The 21,649-nt window shown below is 47.1% G+C and overlaps 2 protein-coding genes across 2 annotated transcripts in view; one reads left to right on the top strand and one right to left on the bottom strand.

The window, feature by feature from the left end:
* The window catches only part of WDFY4 (WDFY family member 4), a 165,801-nt gene extending 164,856 nt beyond the window's left edge, over positions 1-945 (bottom strand). Inside the window, exon 1 of the mRNA XM_056850543.1 lies at positions 679-945. Within this exon, the coding sequence (XP_056706521.1) occupies positions 679-945 (267 nt within the window). The remainder of the gene's footprint in view (positions 1-678) is intronic.
* An 18,708-nt stretch (positions 946-19,653) lies between these two features.
* Positions 19,654-21,649, top strand: part of ARHGAP22 (Rho GTPase activating protein 22) — a 39,202-nt gene continuing 37,206 nt past the window's right edge. The window contains exon 1 of the mRNA XM_056850542.1: positions 19,654-19,687. Within this exon, the coding sequence (XP_056706520.1) occupies positions 19,654-19,687 (34 nt within the window). The remainder of the gene's footprint in view (positions 19,688-21,649) is intronic.

The raw sequence follows: 21,649 nt of genomic DNA, 5'->3' as shown, positions 1-21,649 counted from the left end.
AATGGCACTGAAATCCCTCCCCACTCCAAACCCCATCCTCCTCAGGCTCCGCCCCCCAAAAATCTCCAGGTATTTCTAGAGTTGCCAACCTCCAGGTACTGCTACAAAAAATCAGTACACAGCCAGCTAACAAAATACTATTTCATTAATAACAACATACAAATGCAAAAATGTCACCATACATATACTTAGTGAATGAAAGTGAACAAACAATAAACATACAAGGGACCAATACAATCATATACAAATCACGCAGAAGCTGGGGAAATTTTTTTGAAAAGTGGGCTAACAAGCCTCAATGAAATTGACACAATTGATGTCTGCTACAATAATAAAGCTCAGTATAATATGCAAGTAAGGGCGCAGCTAAGATGAGTGCCAGAACGTTGCACAAAGTGTCCCGACGTAGCATGGACAGGAACACCATCCGGATGAGTAGCATTTTCCCAAAAAGTTTTGGCTTCTTCAGCCAGCGCTTATTTTCGTTCTTGGTACGGGACCTATGGACTCGATGGGCTAGGTACAGCTCTGCACCACGCGTCTCTTATGCTCTTATGAATTCTAGAATTCATTTCAATCTGGGAGAGACCATAACTATTTCCCTATGTCAACCCTATCAGCAGCCCTAGTAGTATGATTTTGCACTGCATAGATATACTGGCTTGTAGTACAACCTACCTTCAGGAAGAGGGGCATGAAAGCAAAGAGACGTCTTCGCCGTTCTTCTGGACTCAGAACATCTGCCATCTCCCCGTATTCCTCGAACTGTCTTCCCAGGGTCTCCCAAAGAACCGGACGGCACCGGCCTGAATCCTCCCCGCTGGGATCACCATGCTGGACTCCCATCTCACTCTCCTTGCTCAGGGCTGGATCCTGACCATTGTTCTCATCTGCGGAGACTTCCTTCTCCTCGAGTCGTTCTGGGAACTCCAGCGCAGCCTCCATGCTTTGGTCAAGCTGTTCTGAGGGCCAAGTGAAAAAAAAAACATCCTTTTCTTGAAGACCGTCTAAGATGAACACCCAGCTTCACAAGTTGTGGTCCTGAGGCAATGGTTCAAAGGTTCAGGCATATGGTTGCCAGCCTCCAGGATGGGACCCAAATTCATTTATGTCTTATATACGCTTTATATGCATAGCCTGAATGTATTTTTAAACAATATTTTTAATAACTTTGTGTATATTGAACCATCAGAAAGCAAAGGTGTAACTATCTCGCCAGAATACCTGTATCAGCTGTTAAAAAAGAGCAACAAACAAACAAGCAACGGCTGGCTTTCAGTCTCCACTTACGATGCAGGGTACGCGGTATTTAATTTTTTTTAAGGTGAGAGAAAACGTTGAAAGCAGGCAGCACGGATCTACCTACATGCCGGCTTGAAGGGTCCAGTTTTTGGATCAGTCCAGATATCGGATGTCCAGATAAGGGATACTCAACCAGTACAATTAATCTCCAGATGACCAAGCTCAGTTCCCCTGGAGGAAATGGCTGCATTGGAGGGTGGACTTTATGGCGTTGCACCCCTGCTGATGTCCCTCCCCTCCCCAGGCTCCACCCCCCCAAAAAAATCTCCAGGCATTTCCCAACCCAAAGCTGGCAACCCTAGTCACTGGACAGAAAGGCCCATGCCCATGTCCTGGGCAGCTGAAGTCTTATCTCAGTAGCTGCAGCAAAACTCCTTCTTCTGCAACTATGGCCATGGAGAAATCTCATAGGTTGTTTACGCATGGGAGTTTTGCCTGAGGTTCGTTGCAGGCTGGACCCACACTTTCCTGTTGGGAGTCTATACACCAGCAGTCATAAGGCTCAAATCAAGTTCCCTCCCCTTTAAATGCTGCTTTGTAATTGGCTTACTTCACAGAGCTTACTATGAGAGAATATCCCCCCAACCCAATTGCCGCCTTAAAAAAGCATTTTAAGAACAAAAAACAAAAAACAGAGTAATCTGAAAGGAAGGGGTGGAGAAATCCAAGCCTCGGGTTTTTCTTCTGCTCAGAAAGAGCCCCCAGGAAGCATGAAGCACGAAGCATTTGAATCCCCATCTCTTTACATGCTGCTTTGTGATTGGCTGTGAGAGAAACCAAGCTTGTGTGTCCCGCACTTTGCCTTATGCATGGGGATTTCACCCAGGTTGAGCTCAGGGGAGAGGAAAGAGTTAGGTCAACAGAGGAATGGGAAGACCCAGACAATTGTAAGGGCTGGAAACTAGGTAATTTCTAATGGATGGAAAACTCATGCGGAACTCCAAGGAACAACCGAGTCAGACCGGGGGTGAACGTGAGTCCAAATACCGATGCATAAATGACCATAGAGTGATATAGTTGGAAAGGACATCCAGGGTCATCTAGTCCAACCCCCCTGCACAATTCAGGAAATTCACAACTACCTCCCCACACACCCCCAGTGACCCCTACTCCTTGCCCAGAAGATGGAGGGGGAAAAAACCCTCCAGGATCCCTGGCCTGGAGGAAAATTGCCTCCTGACTCTAAGGTGGTGATCGGCATCACCCTGGTCATGCAAGAAAGGGCCACAAGAGCCAGATGCTGATGCAACCCTTCCTGCCCTACCTCTCATGATCTGCCTAAGTTCACAGAGTCATCCTTGCTATCAGATGGCCATCTAGCCCCTGCTTAAAAACCTCCAAAGACACAACAATTAGACTGTGGTACACATTTTTTGAAAGCTGTGAATTCTATTTACACCAATCAAAGAGCAAGACTTTTGATCAACAGGATGTTAATGGATAAATTAATGATACAAAAAGGAACAAGACAGGGCTGTTCATTGTCACCGCTGTTGTTCAATTTGTCAATGGAGTTAACAGCAAATAGGATAAAGAATGATCCTAAAATATAAGGAATAAAATACGAAGACCAAGAATATAAAATAAGAAGCTATGTAGATGATGTGGTGCTAATATGTCGAAAGCCAGAACTTTCATTGATCGAAATTCGGAAACAGATTGATCTATTCAGTTATTACTCAGGATATAAGCTCAACAAAACTAAAACTAATATGATTCTTTATAACGTTTCAGAAGAAGAAAGACTTTATATTCAAAGTAGATTTCAATGGTTCACACCAAAGAAGAGTGTGAAGTATTTGGATGAAGATACCAACGAGATAGGACACACTCTTTGATTTAAACTATAAAGAAGTATGGGGGGAAGATTGAAGAAGATCTACAAAGATGGAATAGACTTCAAATTTCACGGTTGGGCCGAATAGCAGTATTGAAAATGAACGTTATGCCAAGACTCAACTTTCTTTTTCAAACAATTCCAATTGACTTAAGTCCAGTGGTAATGACTAAATGGCAGAGAAGAATGAATAAATTTATTTGGAATGATAAGAAACCCAGAGTAAGATGTGCAGTGTGGCAAGACGAGAAAAGTAGAGGAGGACTGAGTCTACCAAATTTCAAATTATATCATCAAGCAGCCACACTTGCTGCACTGTCAGACTGGATTATCCGCCCAGAAGACCGAATGATAAGACTAGAAAAAGCTGACTTTGGACATGGATTTCATCAACGACTTTGGACTAAAAAAGTCATAACCAAACTCAAGAATGTAAACACAGAGAATTTACCAACACAGATGATGAAGATATGGAACTCACTTAAAAGATTTCTCAGTCCCTCACCAGGAATGATGTCTCCTATTGAAGCATACACAGACTATGCAAGTAGGATCAAAAATGGCTTATTCACTTATAACGACTTAGTCAAGAAAGATGGTAAAATAAAATCATTGCAAGAACGTCAGGAAGAAAACGTAAAAATCTCTTGGTTTACACATCACCAAATAATTCATGCATTAAGAAAGGACTATCTACAGGAGCCAAACAAAGAAAACTGACAGAATTTGAAACTTTGATTACGAAAAATCAGGATCATCTTCTGTCAAATATTTATAAAATATTGTTGGCTACAGACACTGCATCAGAACAAGTAAAGACATGCATGGTGAAATGGATGCAAAACTTTGGAGAGATGATCCCAATGCAAATTTGGGAAAACTGTGGAAAACAGATATCAAATTCTCTAGATCACAAGCAGTAAGAGAGAATTGGTACAAAATGTTTTTTACATGGCATCGTGCTCCGAAAGATCTGCAGAAGATGTAAAAAGCAAACCAGGCTAACTGTTGGAAGTGTTCACAGAAGGAACATACTTTCATCAATGGTGGACATATAAAAAAATTCAAACTTTTTGGAAAGTCATACACAAAGAGTTGATGAAAACGAGCTTTCAACTGGAAGCTAAATACTTTTTATTGGGAATAATTCCAACGCAAATACCTGCAAAGTATAAAGAGGTTTACCATTACACAATGACGGCTGCCAGACTGTTAATAGCACAGAAATGGAAGGACAAGGAGATACCTGACTTAAAGATGTGGATTACAAAAATGCATGCATATACAATGATGGCAAGACATTCGGCCATACTGCACTATGAGATGACTGAAGAACACAAGCAAAGATGGCAACCTTTCTATGACAGATACTGATGTTCAGAAAAATGTTTTTAGACAGAGTTATTAAGAATAATTTATATTCAAAAAAAGAAGAGATGATTTGAATAAATAAAAAGCAAGTTCTAGTAGGTAAAAGATTTAAAGAAGGAGTATTAGAACGAAGAATTGATGTAGTATTAGAGAATTGTATTAGATGTAGGAAATAAGGACATTAGTAGGCAAGAGAGACATCAAGTCCCTAATTCTATGTAAATGATGAAGTAGTCTGTGCGCCGGTGAAAAGTAGTGAATGTAATTCTATTTTCCTTTCACCTTTGTATTTTGAAAAACATAATAAAAAAATTATTTAAAAAACAAAAACAAAAACCTCTAAAGATAGAGAGCCCACCACCTCCCAAGGAAGCCTGTTCCACCGAGGAACCGCTCTAACTGTCCGGGGGTTCTTCCTAATGTTTAACCGGAAACTCTTTTGGTTTAATTTCAGCCCGTCAGTTCTGGTCCAACCTTCTAGGGCAACAGCAAACAACTCCGCACCGTCCTCTATACGACAGCCCTTCATGCTTGACACAACGACATTCCCTCTGCTGGGAGCAGATCTCAGCTCACACATATACCACTTGGGAGTGGTGTGAGAGTCTCACCCAGCCCTAAGATTATACCCCAGGCAACTGCCAGATCCAAATGTCAATGGATTCCACACACAATGGATTCCATGTATTGGGGCTGCAGGACCACCAATCGCCTAGGGCAGAAAGAGGTTCCAAGTAGTTCTCTGCAGCTAATGGGACAGAACCATCCACTTATTGGAAGCCATAGCTGCTGCAGCAAAAATCTCTTGGGGCCGCTGCAACCAATGATGCCAACTTGTATTCTACTTCTGTATTATTTCTGCACCCAGACAGGTCCTGGATTTTCCTCTGAAGAAGCTGGAAGGAGATAGACATAAGGATTAGGTAGGATAGGGTTGCCAACCTCCAGGTTGTGGCTGGAGATCTCCCGCTATTACAACTGATCTCCAGGCGACCGAGATCAGTTCCCCTGGAGAAAATGGCTGCTTTGGAAGGTGGACTCTATGACATTGTACCAGCTGAGGTCCCTCCCCTCTCCAAACCCCGCCCCCCTCAGGCTCCACCCCAAAATCTCCAGGTAATTCTCAACCTGTAGCTGGAAACCCTAAGGCAGGACCAAGTGGGGGTACAATGGTTAGAGTGTCCAACTAGGACTAGGCAGACCCGAGTTCAAATCCATCTTGGATTGGCTTGCCATAGTGTTGGGTTGACAACTCTGGGTTGGGAAATTCATGGTGATTTAGGAGTGGAGCCTGGGAAGGAGAGGGACTTCAGCGGAGCAGAATGCCACAGAGTCCACCCTCCAAACCAGCCATTTTCTCCTGGGGAACTGATCTTTGTTGTCTGGAGATGTTATAATTCCAGGAATAATAATTAATCTCTAGGCAATTATCCCTACAATATTGTGTAAATGAGTGCACAGCTCTCTTAAGACCAATGTGGGGGGGGGGGGTTTCATGATAGCAATGCAGCGTCGTCAGCATAAAGAAGAAGGGGAATGTGTTTATCCACAAACTTTGGTGAATGGAACTCTGATCTAGTCAGGTATGAGACCAGATCATTAATATAATAATTAAACAAAAGAGGTGCAAGAATACAGCCTTGTTTAACCCCGTTCTCTGTTCTTATAGCCTCTGTCAAATGGCCTTGGGGGTTACATCTTATCCTAATAGAAGTATTTTCATGTAAGGCTTGGATCAGAAATAATAGGCGTCTGTCAATTGTGGACACTTTCAATTTATCCTATAAGATTATTCTAGATATTGAATCGAAAGCCGATTTAAGATCTATGAACACTGTATATAAAGAGACAGTGGATTTGGAAGAATATTTTGCTATTAAATGATCTAGTATCATACATTGATCCAAACATGAACGTCCCTCTCTAAAACCAGCTTGCTCATCTGTGAGGCAGCCCTTCTAACCAATCTCTCCGCTTCCACTGAAGGTGTCTAGCGTACAACTTGCTAATTGTACTAAGTAAACTATTTGGTCTATAATTAGATGGTTCTTCCTTTCTTGTAAATGGGCACTATTATCGCCACCCCACCCCATTCACTAGGTATTCTCCCCGTTCTGTCAATTGCCGTAAATAAGGATGCCAGAACAGGAACCCACCAATCCAGTATAATTCCAAGAGATCTCCAGGCTACACCTGGAGGTTGGCAAGCCTAGGAGGAAAGGTGGAATAAAAAAAACAGATAGGAGTGAAACTATGGAAATTCATGCTGTATGTCCACCTATAGCAGAACTGAGGCTGGGGGGGGGGCTTTGGTGCCCCCCAGTGTTGTGTCCCACCCTGAAATTTCATTTTTCATTTTTCAAGTAAGTATCTAGCCCTTTTTGTTGCAGAGATATAAGAGAAAATATGCAGGCCATTTTCTTTCCTCATTGTCTGGAAGGAATGGGGGATGGGCAGCTGCAGGTCAGCTGGAGCTTATTCCCTGAACCCTTCCATGACCACATTCCTCCTCGCCTGCTCTGCATTTGTTTTGGCTGTGCACTGTCCCTGTAACAGGTTAACCCAAAAGGCCTCAGCTGGTCTTGTGTGAGCAGGGAAGGAAAACATTTCCTTAGCTGGTTGCCTGTCGCAGTGGAGGATCGGCACAAGATCTTCAAACTCAGGACAGGAACCAGGAAAGTGGTTGCTAAGTACTTGTTAGCAAGTCAAGTGGTCCGCTCTGGATTTCTGAGTAGCTAAAGAGTTAGAAGTTGGGTTTTGTGTTGCTGCACTTAGAAACAGTTGCTGCCTTCTCTTGTTCTGTGCAGCAGTAGCAAGCGAGGGCCCTGGGCAGAGAACTGGAGGGAGATTTATGCCATTTGGAGGGACCTGTGCCTCTTGCTTGCAGTGGGGAATTTGTCTCGGGGATCCTGGACCCCGTGAACGTGCAGCAGGAGGAGAGGAAAATGAATGCCCAGTTTCACCCCACCGAGTATCTGGCCTTTAATCATTAACTCCAAACCACCTTGCTGTCACTTGCCTGTGTGAAGGAGTCCATACCTCTGAGCATGTGCAGAAAACCTTTGACTCCCTAATGAATAGCCGCTCTCAAGCTCCTGTCTTCCCTCTTCCTCCCCCACGCCCCAAAATCTTGGATTAGTGCTAAAGGATAATGCTCAGGCAGGATTAAACTCCAGCTCCTCCCTCTACTTTACTACTGAAGGCTGGAGGGCTGCCAACTCCGGCCAGGGAAGATTTTGGAGATTTGGAGGTGGGGCCCGTGGAGGACAGGGACCTCAGTGGGGTACCATGCCATAGAGTCCACCCTGCAAAGCAGCCATTTTCTCCCGATGAACTGATCTCTGAAGATGATGGCTTGATCCACCAAGTCTGTCTTTCCAGGGCTGAGCTTAACTCAGTTGGGAGTAGGGTTGCCAACACAGACTGGGATCTGTGGGGTGCCATTCAAAGCCCTTACCTGCAGAACCCCTCAGGCTCCTGCAGGTGTGCGTCTCTCCGTCGGGTAGCCAAGCAGAACTTTTCTGTTGACTTTTGCCCCACCCGTTTCAGGAACGTCCCCGTGCTCTTTGGCATGCTTCAGCTTTCTCTCTTTCTTTCGTTTTGACTTTTATGGACAATTATGCCTGCACAGAAGCGATGGTTGCGGAGACTGGGGAGAGTCACCGTCAGAGAGTGACCTGTGCTGCCTCTAGAGTTGCCAACCTCCCAGTGGGGGCTGGAGATCTCCTGGGATTACAGCTGAGTTCCAGGTGAGAGAGATCAATTCACTTGGAGAAAATGGCCACTTTGGAAGGTGGACTCTATGGCATCGTGCCCCACTGAGGTCCCTCCCCAAACCCTGCCATCCTCAGGTTCCCCCCCAAAATCTCCAGGTATTTCCCAACCCAGAGCTGGCAACCTTATCCAAGAGACAGTGTTGAGTTCCCTTGGAGAAAAAGGCCACTCTGGAAGGTGGACTCTATGGAATTAGACCCTACAGAAGTCCCTCCCGTCTCCAAACCCTGCCCTCCTGAGGCTCCACCCCAAAATCCACAGGTCTTTCCCAACCCGGAGCTGGCCACCGGAGCTGCCTCCCACAGTCTGGTGGGGCGGGGGAAAAAAATCTGTGTTTCTGTACAGTCAGAGACTGAAATAGGGACAGGCGAGCCAGGTATTAACCAGGCATTAGGAAAGGGAACCATAAATGGGCGTGAAGCATGCATGCCTGGGAACCTCAAGGCACCAGTTTGGCGTGGGCACCCTACCTTTCTACGTTGTCCGTCAGCTTTTGAACAGGATGCCCGCACAGAACGACAGCCACCCTCCGACCACATGTGCACACCGCAGGACTGAACCTGCTTTTAGTTTGAAAGAAAGTCACCGGGATGTGCATCAGCGTGGCGGGCAACACAAAGGAAGCCGGCCGAGGCAACCCCCCCGAACAGAGAATGAGAAGGACACCCTGAATACCTGTCCTGCCCTTTCCTGGCACTGGCGGTGAATCTAGCCGAAGGAATCAGCCACATAATCCGAATTGCCGGACCCTCTGAAGTGCTCCCCACGCCTTCCTCTCGGCTCTGCAACTTTCCACCGTGATCCACTTGACTAAATAGCTGTTGTTGCTTATTTCCTGGCAAAAGGAGAAGTAGTGACACGCAAAACAGACCACAAGCCCTGCCGGAGTCAAAAAAAAGAGCCCCAGAGAGAGGGCTCTTCAAACTAGGGTTGCCAACCTCCAGGTAGTAGCTGGAGATCTGCTATTACAACTGATCTCCAGCTGATAGAGATAGTTCATCTTAGGACTGCCAACCTCCAGGTGGTGGCTGGAGATCACCTGCTATTACAACTGATCTCCAGGCGACAGCAGTCAGTTCCCCTGGGGGAAATGGCTGCTTTGGAAGGGGGAGTTGTGACAACCCCACCTTCCAGGACAGCTGTAGTAAGATAGAGTACTTTGAACATTCTGAGGTGCTGAGTATTATTATGGTTATTATTCGCCAAAGGATTCATGGGGGCTCTACCTGACCCCGTTCCAGACCTCTATGGCCCCTTACCCTCTGCCCGCTGTCCTCACTGCCGCTCCGCAGGGCAGTGGGGGGAAAATAGGATGGGGGAAAGACATTGCACCAGTGGAAACCCGGACGTGATGTCATCACATTGGCATGAGACGGTGCCTTCACTTTTGGATTTGTGCCGCCGGTAAAGTCATACTGTTGTTCTAGGATCACTCCCCCCCACACGCACACACACAAATTTCCTCCCCCCCCCACACACACAGTTACAATTCAATCCAGCTACTTTTGTCGAAGGCTTTCACGGTCAGAGTTCATTGGTTCTTGTCGGTTATCCAGGCTGTGTGACGGTGGTCTTGGTATTTTCTTTCCTGACGTTTCGCCAGCAGCTGTGGCCGGCATCTTCAGAGGAGTAACACTGAAGGACAGTGTCTCTCAGTGTCAAGTGTGTAGGAAGAGTAATATATAGTCAGAAAGGGGTAGGGTTTGAGCTGAATCATTGTCCTGCCAAAAGTATCCAAGGTAATGTGCTAACCATTGTCCTGTAAGTATCCAGATAATGTGCTAATGAGGGTGTGGTATGTTAATATGGAACCATTGTATCCTGAAGTGATCTGTTAATGTGTGAAATCCAAAGCTAATCTGCATGGCTATTGCAGGACAATGATTCAGCTCAAACTCAACCCCTTTCTGACTATATATTACTCTTCCTACACCCTTGACACTGAGAGACACTGTCCTTCAGTGTCTCTCCTCTGAAGATGCCTGCCACAGCTGCTGGCGAAACGTCAGGAAAGAAAATACCAAGACCACGGTCACACAGCCCGGATAACCTACAAGAACCAACAGTTACTTTTGTTTTATCATAGCTAACGCCCTATGAATTCTCCTTACAAAAAATTATGATATTGTAATCTATGAAGCCCAATTTGAGTCTATGACCATTTATACCAGGTTGTTTCCCTCGCGGTCACCCTACGAACTGCTTCGGGGCTTCCTTTTGGCTATGCGCGCCTTTTCTACCCGTCAGAGGTCGCCCCGCCCTACCCGCACGTTTTGTCCGTGTTTTTCGGATGTTGTTTTAGCCAGAATCCAGAAAATGCGGGCAAAACGCAAGAAAATGCGTGGGGAGAGCGAGGCGACTTCTGACGGTCGGGAGAGGCCTGCATAATCAAAAGGAATCCCCGAAGCAGTCAGGGGGGGTGACCGTGAGGAAAACAGCCGTGCCCAGATGGCAGATGGCAGAATTGTCTTCTCTTATCATATAATTAAATAGATTACGTCATATCATCCACAGTAGGCTGTGCTGGTCATTGACCGTAATAAAGAATTGTCTGTCTAGCCACAGTAGGAGGGCAATCATGGACATTTCCACAAAGGTTATTTGCTGTTTTAGTGCTTTGGGGAAGTTGGGGTGGTTGTTTTTCCTGTTCCCTCACGCTATCATGGTACATTTGTGTGCATCCTTGACTTTCCCTGGGGTTTCTGTGATCTTTCCCCAACCAACTTAGCTGCAAACATTTGGGAAAGATGAAGCCTGGGGGACCGCTCTGTAGGTGAAGAAGTTTGAATTCCCATGGCCCTGCACACTTGGTAGCCATTTTCCCAGCCCCAGCACCCCAGCATCCCCATGCCACCTATCCCCATGCCACCAGGACATTTAAAATAACTGTCAATTGAAAGTTGTTATAAATGCTATAACAACATGTGTATCTTCTTCTCTGAATTCTCAGCTTTCATTTAAAAAAAGGTCACAAGCAACTTTCATTGCAGAGATAAAAGGGGGAAAGCATACCTCAGCAGGTACAGAATTCACACGCACAGAGCAAAGTAACAAGCTTCAATGATATTAGTTGGTTTGGATTGCACCTTTGGTTGTCAACCTCCGGGCAAGGCCTGAAGATCTCCCAGAAGTCCAGCTTATCTCCAAACTGCAGAGATCAATTCCCGCAGAGAAAATGGCTACTTTGGCGGGTAGACTCTATAGAACCCCACTCTTCCCAGGATCCATCCCCAAATCTCCAGGAAAACATTAACCCCCAATTGGTAGGGTTGCCAACCTCCAGGTGGTAGCTGTAGATCTCCCGTTATTACAACTGATCTCCAGCCGTTAGACATCAGTTCCCCTGGAGAAAATGGCTACTTTGGCAACTAGACTCTATGGCACCGAAGCCCTTCCCTTCCCCAAAGCTTGCCCTCCTCAGACCCTACCCCCCACAATCTCCAGGTATTTCCCAACCTGGAGTTGACAACCTTAATAGTTGGTAATCCGATTAGACTCCTGAAGGGAAACGCAATTAAGGTTGAGAAATACCTGGAGATTTGGGGGGCGTAGCCTGAGGAGGGCTGGGTTTGGAGAGGGGAGGGGCTTTAGTGCCGTAGAGTCCAATTGCCAAAGTGGCCATTTTCTCCAGGGGAACTGATCGCTGTTGCCTGGAGATCAGTTGTAATAGAAGGGAGCTCCAGCCACCACCTGGAGGTTGGCAACCCTAAACGTAAGATATCCTCTATAAATATATACATGTTATCATTTTTTAAATCAATGGGGTCCTTCATTTCTATAATTGTTCTAGGATAATATTCCAAATGTTTTTCCTCATTAATCATGAAAAATAACTCTTTAAAAAAAAAAAAAAAAAAAAAGGAAAAAGGAAAAAAGAACAGTACTCTTTAATGATCGGTTTCTGACCCATGTTCCTCCAGCATTTTAAAATCTAAATAATTCTCCCTCTCTTCTGTGTAGCCCCCTCTATGACACTGATATAGAGTACAGGCATGTCCTCTTTCAGCTTCCCTTTTTGTAAACTTAAGTCACGTCAGAATAAGCTATTTTAATCTCTGCTTGCAAAAGAAACTCTCCATCCCTTCAGGCGCTCTAGAAATTCCACCTTGTGATAGTTTAAATCCGCCCCTTCCAGTTGGGCAACTGGATAATGCCGAGCGGGGTTGCAACAGCAGTGAATTTCTGAAACGAAACTGCCTCACATGATAAACGTAGGGTTGCCACTTTCCATTACAGCTGGTCTCCAGATGACAGAGATCTGTCTCCCTGGAGAAAACGGCTGCTATGGACAGTGGACTCTATGGCATTATATCTCCTGCTATTACAACTGATCTCCAGCTGATACGGATCAGTTCCCCTGGACAAAATGGCTGCTTTGGCAATTGGACTCTATGGCATTGAACTCCCTCCCCTGAGGCCCCTACCCTCCTCATCCCTCACCCTCCCTTCATCCCAAAATCTCCAGGAATTTCCTAACCTGGAGCTGGCAATCCTGTGGTCCCCCTCTTTGCAGCCATTTCAAACTTAGCCCCTGCAAGGGTCTTCATAACTGGAAGAGCAGAGATGGCGGTAGATTTAATTCTTGGAATTCTCCAGGAATTAAAACTGATCTACAGAGATCAGTTCCCCTAGAAGATAGAGAAAAAGACTTTTAAAGAATGGCAAACCGCCCCCCCGCCCCCAAATCATCTTATGGAATGGGAAGAGACCAAGAGTAAGGTTTAAAGTACTACAAGATGAGAAGATAAGAGGAGGGCAAGCTGTACCAAATATTAAATTGTATCATCAGAAAAAAAAATCTGTCTCACCCCCTTCACTTGGGAATTTCACTATGGCAGTTTAAAACTTCCATCTAAATGGGTTGTTGATAGAACCTATTAAAGAGCATTTTGTGTGATGCTTGGATCTTTCGGTTAGTTGCAAGAGTAACTCAGCAATGCTTGCGAGGGAGGGGGGAAATCACCCTTTCTGTAAATAGCCTCCATGCTCGGGCTTTAGCCTGATGCTCAATGGTTCAAAGAGTGCAGGATGCAAGCCCCCCACCCACCACCTCCACCCCCACACACAGATATTTGCATTTTTCCACAGGAGCAGAAGTGGGCGAACCAACAAAGTTTCACTTCATGTATGAAAAGGGTTCCCAGAGAGTTCTGTGTCTTCCGCCGTCTGCCCCTCATAACCCTTGGGGTTCCAGACCACATCGGTCAGTAGGAGTTACTACAGGCTGAGAAATTAGTGGCGGTTTAGGGGTGGGGGCCTTGGGAGGGAGGGGTTTGCAGAGGAGAGGGACCACAGTGGGATATAATGCCATCAAGTCCCCCTTCCAAAGCAGCCATTTTCTCCAGGGGAACTGATCCTTGCTGCCTGGAGATTAGGGTTGTCAACCTCCAGGTAGCAAATTGAATAAAAAACAGCACACAGCTCAATGCAATAATAGTTCAACGAAAAGACATGAACAAGAAAGAACAACAAACGTGGAGTAAAGACAATATATACAACAGAGAGTGAAGTAACAAGGAATGTAGTACAAGGAATGCACAAACACCTGAACTATTACAGTTAGAGTTATAGTCGGCATGGTATTATCCATTGGCAACAGTCAATGTACTTTTCTGAGAGAAGATGCAGCCTTATAGGCGCCCAGGAGGACAATAAGCTTCTATCTTTAGATTCAAGGTATGAAATGTTAATAAATATTTATATTAAATTGTATAAAAACGTGATAAAAATAGATATGTTTTCTATGAATGATACTTTTTGCATGTTATTTGCTTTTTACAGAGGACATTAGTAGTAAAAAAACATAATTATTTTAAAAATGCTAAAAAAAATAAAAACATGTTAAAACTATATTATTATTAATAGCTGAATAAGCACTACAGTCACTTATGGAAGTTATGTGTATATATTTTTATTAGGCTGAAGAAGAAAATTCATTGCGAAAACCGTTGCAATTCCGGAAGGCGTTTTCCATCTCGTCGCATTGGGAGACCCTCTCCCTTGCTTACCACGTCAGCTATCGTCACCTCATACATACCTGGACTTTGTTTCTTTGGGGGTTTTCTTTACTCCCCCTCCTTGTGCTACTTGAAGTCTTTTTAGACAATTAATCAAGTTCTGTTGAACTACATTCCTTTTTACTTCACTCTCTGTTGTATATATTGTCTTTATTCCACGTTTGCTGTTCTTTCTTGTTCATGTCTTTTCATTGCACTGTTATTGCATTGAGCTGTGTGCTGTTTTTTTATTCAGTTTGTAACCTAGTTACAGCGCAGGTGATTTTTTGAATTGTTGAACCTCCAGGTAGTAGCTGGAGATCTCCTGCTATTACAACTGATCTCCAGCCAATAGAGATCAGTTCACCTGGAGAAAACGGCCGCTTTGGCAATTGGACTCTATGGCACTGAAGTCCCTCCCTTCTCCAAACCCTACCCTCCTCAGTCTCCACCCCAAAAACCTCCTGCTAGTGGTGAAGAGGGACCTCACAACCCTACTGGAGATTAGCTGTCATTCTAGAACTCCAGGTCCCACCTTGAGGTTGGCAGTCCTACCTGTTGGCAGGGTTTGGAGAGGGGAGGGACTTCAATGCCATGGAGTCCAATGGCCAAAGTGGCCATTTTCTCCAGGGGGACTGATCTCTGTCACCTGGAGATCAGTTGTAATAGCGGGAGATCTCCAGCTAGTACCTGGAGGTTGGCAACCTTAGCTCCGTAGTATCCAGTGTCCAGTGTTGATAGAGATCAAAAAATTGAAGGGCAGGAACTGAAATCGCTGAACAAAGCCAGGATATCCCAAATGTTTATAAAGGGAGGGGGTGGGGTCTAAAGTAGGGTTGCCAATCTCCAGATGGGGCCTGGAGTTTTCCTGGAATTATAGCTGATCTCCTGACTGCAGTTCCCCTGGGGAAATTGGCTACTTTGATGGATGTGGCGGGGGGGGGGTCAAACACAAGGCTCGCGGGCCGGATCCGGCCCCTTGAGAGCTCTGATCTGACCCGCAAGCCAGCCACCCCCGACTCTCAATCTGGGCTGGCAAGGCATGGACCGGCCCGACCAAGTGACATTTATGTCATATCTGGCCCTTGAACAACTGAGTGCGACACCCCTGCTCTATGGTATTATATCTTGCTGAGGACTCTCCCCAAACCTCCCCTCCTCAGGCTCCACCCCATATCTCCAGGAATTCCCTCACCTGGAGTTGGCAACGGGAGAAGCCATCAAGGCAAGGAGGGGACAGTAACTTCCTAATCTGAAATAAGTCCCGATTTCAGCCGTGTTCATTTGTTGTATCTGAGACAACACTGACATCACGTGGCCATGTGGCCCCACTACAAGGAAGCATCTCCTGAACACGGAGGCGCACCTGCTGGCAACATCTCCCAGAAGGCGAGTCCAGGCAGAGGGAAGTGTGAATCCAAGGGCACCCTGTGGGCCTCCTCGTGCAGTATGTTTTTTGTGCACCGGAGGATGGTGACACTTTTATCCTGATGTTCCTCTGAGGCGGGTGCTTGTTGTTCATTCCCATAAGAATATCAGAAAAGCCCTGCTGGAACAGACCATCAAGTCCAGCAGTCTGTTGTTCACACCGTGGCTAACCTGGTGCCTCTAGGAAGCCCACAAGCAAGACGAGACGACTGCAGCATTATCCTGCCTGCGTACCACAGCACCTAAGATAGCAGGCATGCTCCTCTGAAATGGGAGATGATAGGGATGCATCATGACTAGTAGCCATTTTGACTAGTAGCCATGGACAGTTTAAAAGGGATCACGTCAGAGCTTCATACCTGGTCAGCATCCCCTTCCACAATCTCAAAATAGCTTTAACCTCCCTCTGGTTTCAAACTGTGCCAACGGCTTTGTTATTGGGACATTACTCCCAAACACCATGGGCCTCTCACCTATGTGTTTGTGGAGCCCAAGTTCCAGAGGACCTAACGCAGCACACCTTATTCTCTTTATACAGAGCCCAGATCTAAATCTCTTGCAGCCTTTCTAAAGGGCCTAAATTTGTTTCCAGGTCCAGAGAAGCTGCTCTTTCTCCTATCAGATGCCAATCCTGAGGTTTCCTACAAAGTGTCACTCTTTGCTTTAGCAGACAAGAAAATCTGGGCTAAAGCTGTTTTTAACCAGGGTGTTTAATATATTGACAGCCCATTCTTGGGGGGGGGGGACTCTTAGGAGGTGGCCTGACCCCACCGCCGGCATAACTTTGTGTAATGAGATTACACGCACTTACACCGGCAGGGAGGGTGGTTCTGCCGGCGCCCAAGCCCCGCAGAGCCGCGCCTCTCCCCTCCGCTGGCATGGCCTCTCCGTGGCGCCAGCAACGGCGTAGAGAGGCAGCACTGGTGCCGGGGGGCAGGCCGGGGGGAGGAGCCGCTGGTTAGGCGGCTTCCTACTCCCTTTCAGCCACTTGCACCTGCAGCTGGACCGGCTTTGCTGCGCCTGCTATTTTCAATGGGCCGAAAACCCCCAGTTAAACAAAAAAAAGCTGCGGAACGCCTTTTGTTTGTTTGTTTGTTTGTTTAACTGCATACGCGATTCGGCTACTCCACCTACTCCACACCTACCCTGCCTACTCCACATGCCGTATTTTCAGGAATGGGCTGTGAATTACTAGCTTCTTGGTGGGTGGGTGTGTCAGACTGTTCTAATTAGGGTCGCCAACTCCAGGTACTAGCTGGAGATCACCTGATCTCCAGCCGATAGAGATCAGAAAAAATGGCTGCTTTGGCAATTGGACTCTATGGCATTGAAGTTCCTCCCCTCCCCAAACCTCGCCCTCCTTAGGCCCCGCCCCAAAAAACTCTCGCTGGTGGCAAAGAAGAACCTGGCAATCCTAGCTCTAATGTTGTTTCAATGTTATTTTAATGTTTTGTATGATAGATTGTGCTGGCCTTTGGCCACAAACAATAAACTCTTATCATATCATAAGAGGAGATTCTGTTGGCCAGTGACCAGATAACAGAAGAACATCAGAAGAGCCCTCCTGGATCAGGAATTTTGGACAGGGCAATATTTGACTAGCCAAAGGGGAACAAAAAACAGGTACCATCCCTAATAAATCGGGACAATGTCCGGAGATCCTTCCATGATGTGGATGTAACTTGGACCCTCCTGCTCTGATGCTGTTCCTTTTAAACAGGGCTCCCTCCTTCAACGGGCTCCAGTTTCCTTCCGGAGTGTCTTTGGGCAGCAATTGCTTACGAAATGGCAGCGCGGTAAGTGTGGCTGGCCCGTTTGGAGCCAGGACACATTGCACCTGGCAGAAGAGGAAGGCTGCCGTGCTAAATTCCCTCAGAAATAGTCTTGTAGCCAAGCAGACCAATGAGTCAGCACAAGCCAGGCTCAGAAAGGTCTGCTCCTCTCGAACTCAGTCCCCAGCCTGTCTCCTGAGCAGAATGTGTAAACTTACGGGAGTCTTCCTGCCTACTCTGGATTGGTAGGGTTGCCAACCTCCAGGTACTAGCTGGAGATCTCCTGCTATTACAACTGATCTCCAGCCGATAGAGATCAGTTCCCCTGGAGGAAATGGCAACCGGACTCTATGGCATTGAAGTTCCTCCCCAAACCCTGCCCTCCTCATGCTTTGCCCCCAAAACCTCCCTCCGCTGGTGAAGAGGGACCTGGCAACCCTATGGATTGGGGTTCTCAAACCTCTGCCCCCTAGGGGTTCTCTCGGTCTGATTCGCTCCCAGCCGGGACAGACTGGCCACCTGTGGTGCCAGGAAGGGAGAGATGGGGCAGGAGTACAGTTGCCAGCTCTGGGTTGGGAAATACCTGGAGCTTTTGGGGGGTGGAGCCTGAGGAGGGCGGGGTTTGGAGAGGGGAGGGACTTCAATGCCAATTGGCAACCCTAGGTAGGAAGGTCTATTTGAACACCTCCATTGTGGAAAGAGTTTGTGCTGGCTTTGGGGGCTTGCCAGCTCCAGGTTGGAAGCTTCCTGGGGATTTGGAAGGCTTGCCAGTCTCCAGGCGGTGGCTGGAGATGTTCTGCTGTTATAACTAACCTTCAGGCGACAGAGATCGTTTCCCCTAGAGAAAATGGCCGCTTTGGCCGTTGGACTCTATGGCATTGAAGTCCCTCCCCAAACCCCGCCCTTCTCAGGCTCCGCCCCAGAAACCTCCCACCAGTGGTGAAGAGGGACCTGGCAACCCTACCCGAGGCCCAAATGGTGGAGAACAGGGTGGTGGGGTGGAGTCCTTGAAAATGGGCCATACAGTGATGAAATAAAACTATAGAACTATTAAGCTGTGCACCAACAAAGCATTTGAAGATACAGCTGCCAAAATGTAGGCTATGAATAGATTCTGGCGAGCTCAGAGAGCCCTTACAGCTGGGGGTTCGGGTGCTGCAAGCCCCCAATAAAATTTGGAAATTTGACCAATTACAGGGATATTTTGAGGCCGTATTCTCAAGTCAGTATTAAGTACTTCAACCCATTGGCTTATGATTCTATCACTAAAAAGCTCATTAAAATAAAGTTGCTTCAGGGGCCTCCTCCAGGATTAGGGGCCCTGAAGCTTAAGCTTCATTAGTTTCACAGTAGATCCGCCTCTGGGTATGCATCATGACTAGTATCCATAAGAACATAAGAAAAGCCCTGCTGGATCAGACCAAGGCCCATCAAGTCCAGCAGTCTGTTCACACACATGAAGCTGCCTTCTACTGAATCAGACTCTTGGTCCATCAAAGTTAGTAATGTCTACTCCGACTGGCAATGGCTCTCCAGGGTCTCAGGCAGAGAGGTCTTTCACATCATCTACTTGCCTAGTCCCTTTAGTTGGAGATGCCAGGGATTGAACCTGGGACCTTCTGCATGCCAAGCAGAGGCTCTACCACTGAGCCACAGCCCCTCCCCACACAGTGTTCACACAGTGGCATGCTCCTCTGATCCTGGAGAGAATAGGCATGAATCATTTTGACTAGTAGCCATGGATAGCCCTGTCCTCCATGAACATGCCCACTCCCCTCTTTAAGCCGTCCAAGTTGGCTTCATCAGAGTTGGGACACTTTGCCAGGCTGCAGTTTTTGCATTCAGCACCAGCTGGCAAAGGCAGATGGGTCAGGTCAGGAGTGGAAGCGCCACTACCCTACCAATTAGTGGGCGGATGAAGCTGGAGCAGCCCTCAGCCTGATTTATTGATGCAAATTGCCATGGCCCTGCGTAGCTGCTTCAGATGGGAAGTCATTCTGGCCTGCGGGATAAATAATGCATGCCGGCTTATCGAGCTAAATGCACGGCAGCGGAGAAGGGGGGGTTGGAGCCTGCTGTGAGCGGGTGCGGTGCATGAAATGTTGTCAGGAGGAGGCACAGGGTGAAGAGGACAGCATGGGGAAGGCACGGCATGCTGGCAACCAGGAGGGTGATGCTGAGTCCTAAGATAAAACTGTCCCGGCGGGGTGAGTAGAACTGGGACTTGTGTCTTGTATTACCTTGGGAGAGGGAGGCAGAAGTCTGGCTAAAGCAGCATTCTTTTTAGGTCAGGAAAAGATATTATTCCTGCTCTCCACACACCCAGTAGAAATCTGTCCCAGTTATAGCTGGGCATGGTGTTGTCGATATGGCCCTGGCATATTCTGCAGTAAAAATTCCCCATTGCAAAAACCGTTGCTGTCCAAGGAGAGGGTAGACTGTGGCTATCCAGTGGGGTTGCTAACTCCCCGTGGATTCTGGAGATCTCCCAGAGTTACAACTGATCGCCAGAGGACAGAGATCAGTTCCCCTGGAGGAAATGTAGGGTTGCCAACCTCCAGGTGGTGGCTGGAGATCTCCCGCTATTACAACTGATCTCCAGGCGACAGAGACCAGTTCCCCTGGAGAAAATGGCCGCTTTGGAAGGTGGACTCTATGGTATTTCCAAATCCGACCCGAAGGAAATGGCTGCTTTGGAGGGTGGACTCTATGGTATTGTACCACGCTGAGGTCCTTCCCCGCCCCAAACCCTGCTCTCCTGGGCCTCCACCCCACCCCCACAAATCTCCAGGAATGTACCCAACCTGAAGTTGGCAACCCTAGGGACAGATGTCAATTCCTGTAGGGGCCCTTGCCCATTTTATGATCACAGCCTTATGTCATGGCAAAGAACCTGATTCTGCCATTCCGCATGTTCACTGTTAACTGTTTGCCTTATGCGTGCAATCACACGGTGGTGTGTCCACTGCATTCTTCTCTCAGTCTAATAGCCTTTCAAGTCCTGATTTCATTAAATATGGAGGTTGTTGGGTGTGGCCTGGAGATCTCCCAGGATGACGACTGATCTCCAGACTGCAGAGATCAGTTCCCCTTGGAGAAAATGGTGGATTCATAGAATTGTCGAATCATGAAGTTGGAAGGGGCCATACAGGCCATCTCTAGTCCGACCCCCTGCTCAATGCAGGATCGGCCCAAGAGCATCCCTGACAAGTGTTTGTCCAGCCTCTGTCCAGTGAGGGGGCGCTCAGCACCTCCCTAGGCAGCCGATTCCACTGCTGAACCACTCTTACTGTAAAAACAAATTTCCTAATATCCAGCTGGTACGTTTCTGCCCATAATTTAAACCCATTATTGCCAGTCCTATCCAATGCTACCATCAAGAAGACCTCCCTGCCCTCCTCTAAGTGACAGCCTTTCAAATACTTAGCAATCCCATCCCCCCCACAATCTCCTCTTTTCCACAGTGAACATTGCCAACTCCCTCAGCCTTTCCTCGTAGGGCTTGGTCTCCAGGCTCCCGATCATCCTCACCGCTCTCCTCTGCACCCGCTCAATTCTGTCCACACCCTTTTTGAAGTGACAGAGAAAATGGCTGCCTTGAAAGGTGGACTCCATAGCATTATACCCCGTTGAAGTCCCTCCCCTCTCCAAACCCTGCCCTTCTCAGGCTCTACCCCCAAAATCTCCAGGTATTTTCCATCTCAGGGCTGGCAATCCTAAGCAGAAAAGAAGGACTCTTTAAAATAAATTAAATATGGAGTCCATGAGCAGCTTCCACACTATCTGCCACTTCTAGTTTGGACTTGTCAGGTTAACAATTTCCAGATGGGCACTGGAGTTCTCCTGGAATTATCTCCGTTCTCCAGACTACTGAGATCTGCTCCTTTGGAGAAAATGGCTGCTGTGGGGGAAGGGCCGGCGTCAGCATACCCCGAGGTTGGACACCTACCAGGGCCCCGGGCTTCTGCGGGAGTGGGGGGTCCATTTCTCCTAGGATTGTCAACTTCGGGTTGGGAAGTTCCTGGAGGTTTGGGGATGGAGTCTGGGGAAGGCAGGTTTGGGGAAAGAGACCTTGGTAGGGCCTAACTCCATAGAGTCCATCCTCCAAAGTGCCCATATTAGGGTTGTCAACCTCCAGGTACTAGCTGGAGATCTCCTGCTATTACAAC

Source organism: Euleptes europaea, chromosome 5, assembly GCF_029931775.1.
Source record: "Euleptes europaea isolate rEulEur1 chromosome 5, rEulEur1.hap1, whole genome shotgun sequence".
In the NCBI taxonomy this organism is placed as follows: Eukaryota; Metazoa; Chordata; class Lepidosauria; order Squamata; family Sphaerodactylidae; genus Euleptes; species Euleptes europaea.
Note: the sequence above shows the minus strand (reverse complement) of the source record. Positions and strands in the feature narration are given on the sequence as shown.